Raw genomic sequence first — 5,337 nt, forward strand, 5'->3', positions numbered from 1 at the left:
TGTATTATCAATTTTTCCTTTTTTTGAAAAATTGTAACTATTGCTCTAATATCAATGACATTGATTTAAAAAAAAAAACTGATAGATCAATTGAAATTCCTCTAATAAGTAAAAACTGTATAAATGTAAAATATTATGCAAAATACACACACTTACATTTTCATACATAATATACATTTTTATATAATTATAAATATTATAATATGAGTTTTTAATTTAATTATAACAAAATCTAAGTCCGAATCACGGCATAATGCATAATAAGTAAATATTTTAAATATGTCCAATAGCATTAATAAAAATTATCATAATATATTTTGGCGGTGAATTATTGTTGTCATTTAATTAATTTTAGTTTATTAAAATAAGCTAGTCAATAAGATATGTATGGTAAACTAAATTTAAAAGCAAATTCATTATTTTTGAAAAACTATCGATTTTAAAACTCATAATTTAATTTTAATGATCGTAAAAATATTTGAAATATGTACAATTTTGATATCAAGACAAATTATTGTTGTCATTTAGTATAATTTAGTAAAAAATAAGCGACCCATCAAGATTTATATGGTTAACTGAATTTACTAAAGTAAATTATTAGTTTGCTATATTTATTACACTATTAAACGTGACCAATATTTGAACAGATTACAGTAGCGGTTTTGGTTGTATTTCTTTAGTGAAGCGAATTATGTATACCCCTCCCCCCTATCATAACACATTTTAAACAGTAAGAATGGAATTTAAAAATATAAAAATAATTATAATATAATATAATTTTAATTATATATAGTGACATATACATATGTATTACAACAATAACAATTGATTGTTCATTTTTTTGTTGAACGTGCTGCAGTGCCAGCCGTGGCTGCGGGCTGACGCTGACTATAATAGTAAATCTATTTTCAGTACTTACAGGCGATGACAAAAGGTGCCTCACTATGATGATTATTATTATTATTATTATTATTATTTCTACTTAATTTAACCAGTCGCGTACATACGCATGTGTGTGTAATTTGTGTACACAAATACAAAATCAGAGGCGACGTAAAACTGTGCCTCTCTGACGTCATTGGAAATAAGCTGAAATACCAACGTTCGTTTACGTTTACCTACTAATTATTTTGTGCATTTCTTATCGGTTTATCGATATTTTTGATAATATACACGGAGTGATAGGTATAATAAAATAATAAATAATAATTCAAATTAAAGTGAAACGAGGATGCATTTTTTCTCAAATAAAGTCATAAATACGTTAAAAATTATTAGCGAAATATGTGCTATTAGTGAACCAAGAAGTTCACATTTTGAGTATTATTTACCACAAAATTTTAGGTGAGGCGCCGCCTCACTTACCTCATCCTCAAAACCGCCACTGACAGATTGCATGTTTAAGTATTTCAGAAGTTTTAGAAATCATGTTAAGTATTCATAAGAATAAATTAGTTAAATATAGTGGCTTTGTGTGAATAACCTTATCAAATATAAATGTTAGTCTTTATAAAGTTATATCAAATAGGTACTAATTGTTTACAACACTCGCAAGTCGCAATATTTCAATATTTAAATTTATTAGCTACAAGTAATATTACCTATATGTATATTTATGTTTGATTGACTAATTTAACTTACAGAATTTCAGTTCTTGCCAGCGGTTAATATCTAGTTCAATTGAATAATTAATCATAATATAGGTATTTACTATTTTGCTATATTTACTGCATTATTAAATGTGACAATGTTTAAACAAATTAATAGAAAAAGATGATAAGCTTAAAATAGTAGCTTTTGTATAAATAATTTTATAAAATATAACTGCAAGGCTTTAAAAAGTTATAAATTCTATAATTTTATTAACACAAACCAAAAAAAAACCCATAAATATAATAATATTTATGAAGTAAATTTTTGAATTCTATGAAATTATTATCTATTACTCATAATTCAAGGATTTTAGTAAAATAATGTTAAATAGGTACATTAGAAAATCTAAATATTTAGGTGCTGAAATTTGCAAAATTGTATCAATTTACATTAAAATAAAAAAGTATCATTATACAACAATATCAATAAGGAGAATATAATTTAATGAAAAAAAATTATGTCACATTTGCAGTCTTAGGTACCTATAATGACTTTTAGAGTAATAAGCATATTTTGCTTTATTCTTATTAGTTACCATACATTTCATCAGTAGCGCCGATCACCTAATTTATCTATGCAATGTCATAGTAGATTTTATAGCACCGAGGGTTACTAGAGTTCGATTGTGGACCAGAATTACTTTACTTTTTACGAAGTAATTGAATGAATAATATTTTACAACTGTATAAGTACATACTACTCCGTAGTCTATAAGTAAATTCAAAATTTGTTACATAATTTATAAATAAACTGATATAAAAATTAATTTCATTATTTTAAATAATAGTAAGTATTTACTGCACGTAGAATTGTAGACATATTGTTAACATAAATTTTCCCGACGAACCTCGGACATTTTGCAGCGACCGATTAGTCCTAAGCGATAATCGATCTGAAAAGCTATGAATAGTTGGGAAACCCAGCCTGCGACCATATCGAATTCTCCCTATCTTATCTGCCGGGCGGCGGCTTATTATTAAAATATTGGTTATGTTAAATTGCCAAAACGTATATATTATTATATAATATACTTTATAGTGTATACGTAGACCGACTTTAATATTTATTCACATAATCACCATTCAACAGTCATCATTCATCTCAACGTTATTAAAATTTTAAGTCTTAATGCACTGACAGTGTATTCTGTGATATTGTTTTATTTTATTTTATAATTGACAATTATCATTTAAATTTGAATTTTTATTTTTATTTTATTAAGAAATCATAATTAATGGTTTATCGTTCTCAACACTTGAGTGGATGCGCCAAAAGGAAATTAAGAGTACAACAAGAAGATGCAACTAAAAAAATGTATGGATTATTAGATCGATTTACCAAACCAACAGTTTTGGCAGAGGCTGCAGCTAATCCAACACAATATTATAGTAATGCTAATAATAATAACGGTAAGTGGTAACTAATTTTTTTTAAATAATTATAGAATGATTTAAGAATAGTGATACAACTAATGAATCACTATTTTTGGAACTTCTTCAATGATTTAAGGTTTAATAAAAATCTTTTAATTTTAATTTTATTTGGTTGGGACTATGTAGAAAAATCATTATTTTCAAGTATGTTAAATGAAAATTATAAAAGAGCAATAGAGTAAATGTTATAACACTATTACAGAATTACAACATACAAACAATATTGTCTATTAAAAAGGTCAAATAATAAAAAATCAAAATATATTAATTAAATCAAAATGTTTTCAGGTATTAATACTGTAGACCATATTATTGTTGGTAATTCATTTAACAATGTTTTGTCTAGTTCGGTTTTTACTCTGGCTTCTGCACAAAATATTTCACCAAGTATGATATTATGTAATTTAAAAAATTTAATATACTTTCATACTTTACACATTCATCTAATTAATTTTTAACTATATAAAAATATATTAATTAAATTAAAATGTTAACAGATATGAATGAAGTAGACCATGTTTCTGTTGATAATTTATTTGACAATGATTTATCTAGTTTCGGTTTCTGTAGAAAACACGTCATCAGGTATTATAACTTTTATTACAATTAGGATTATAATTTTATAAAATAATGTTAAAGGGTACATATTTTCAATATTTTTTTTTTTTATATATTCATAGGTAATTTGTTTAAAAATTATCCAGTGCATTTCATTTATAGCAAATTAACTCCTCAAGAAATTAATTTGATAATTAAATTAGGCCCTTGTCAACCACGCTCAGATGACCTTTCTCAAAAACATTTTCCATATGATAAAACTACCAGACATGGCCATTTTAATGAACAGTGGTACTTTCGATTACTTCCTGATGGTTCTACTGTTATTAGGGATTGGTTATCATATTCACCTACACTAGACACAGTTAAAAGCTTACTGAAATGAAATGATTTCATTTCAATAAGCTTTTAATTTAAACTGATTAAAAATGAAACTTGATTATATCCAATAACAGTTTTAATTTAAATTAATGGGCTTACAAAAATAAATTAATTAAGAATACACATTAAAGTATAACGAAAAAGATAATTTAAAAGTTGAAATCTTAGATAGGTACAAATGTACAATGACTTAATTTTTATACTTATAAATATTAATTAATGATAGTGATGAAGATAAACAAAAATATAATTTTTCTATGATCCGAAAAAGAAATATAATGTAGGTACCTTCTAAGTGTAAATAGATAAACGTATCACCACATTATATAAATTACGGTCTTTTGATGTCTGATAAAACAAATACAAACATTTCTAGACGACAACAACCAGTTATTTTTTTGACAAAAATGTCAAAAATTCAAACGCCCGCACTAATTATTATTAAATTTAATTAATAAAAGGGAACTTACAATTTATATAAAAAGATAAGACCAACATTACCACTGACCACGACGACTGCAAAAGTGACACAATGATGACTGGTTGCGTGAAAAGGCCGCTGAACTGGGTCCTTCACGCTGACAATGCGACAGCGACCTAAGACGATACGCCTTGTGATAATCACGTCTAGGGCGAAAATGGTGGTGGCTTAAATCGACGGATAACGGCAACATGCATATTATACAGGGTGTCCCGCGAGGATTTACCCATTGCGATATCTCCTGAAATAATGGAGATATCATAATTCTGGTTTTTTAATAAGATTCACAGGGACAAGAACTACAAATATTTCATGTTTTAATTTATTTTTATATTTTGGTAAAAAAGTTAAAAAATGTATTTTTTTATTTAATTATTTAAAAAAAAATTGAAGATAGCCATTTTGTAGAGTTTTTTTTTCTGAAAATATTAATGTTTTAAAATTTTAATTTCATCAATTTCCTGATTTTAAATATTTTTCTAGTTTCGAAAAAACTGCGAAATTATTATTATGTTTGTCTTGCCAAAAAATGGGACAAGATAATAATATCGAAACATTAAATTAGGTATTTAAATTGCGGACTATGCCATACTCATATTACCAACAAGTCATAAAATATTAACTATTACGTATTTATACGTTGGCGGACAAAACCCTTTTTTTTACTAAATTCAAAGTAAACATTTGTTTTATCTATTTATTATAATTATTATAATATAACCGTATTTAATACTAAGTATAACAAAAATGTACATATTGATATTTGGTACAATAGTTATTAACTTTATTTAAAAATTTAACAATGTTGAAGAAATAAAATATGACGTTTAT

The 5,337-nt window shown here is 25.5% G+C and overlaps 1 protein-coding gene across 1 annotated transcript; it reads left to right on the forward strand.

The window, feature by feature from the left end:
• Positions 1-2,793: 2,793 nt before the first annotated feature.
• LOC113549870 lies at positions 2,794-4,111 on the forward strand. The gene is made up of 4 exons (XM_026951356.1): positions 2,794-3,062; positions 3,375-3,473; positions 3,584-3,671; positions 3,767-4,111. The coding sequence occupies exons 1-4, from the start codon at positions 2,888-2,890 to the stop codon at positions 3,768-3,770; spliced, it is 366 nt and encodes a 121-aa protein (XP_026807157.1). The 5' UTR covers positions 2,794-2,887; the 3' UTR covers positions 3,771-4,111.
• The last annotated feature ends 1,226 nt before the right edge of the window (positions 4,112-5,337 follow it).

The sequence above is a fragment of the Rhopalosiphum maidis genome, chromosome 1, assembly GCF_003676215.2.
Source record: "Rhopalosiphum maidis isolate BTI-1 chromosome 1, ASM367621v3, whole genome shotgun sequence".
Taxonomy (NCBI): domain Eukaryota; kingdom Metazoa; phylum Arthropoda; class Insecta; order Hemiptera; family Aphididae; genus Rhopalosiphum; species Rhopalosiphum maidis.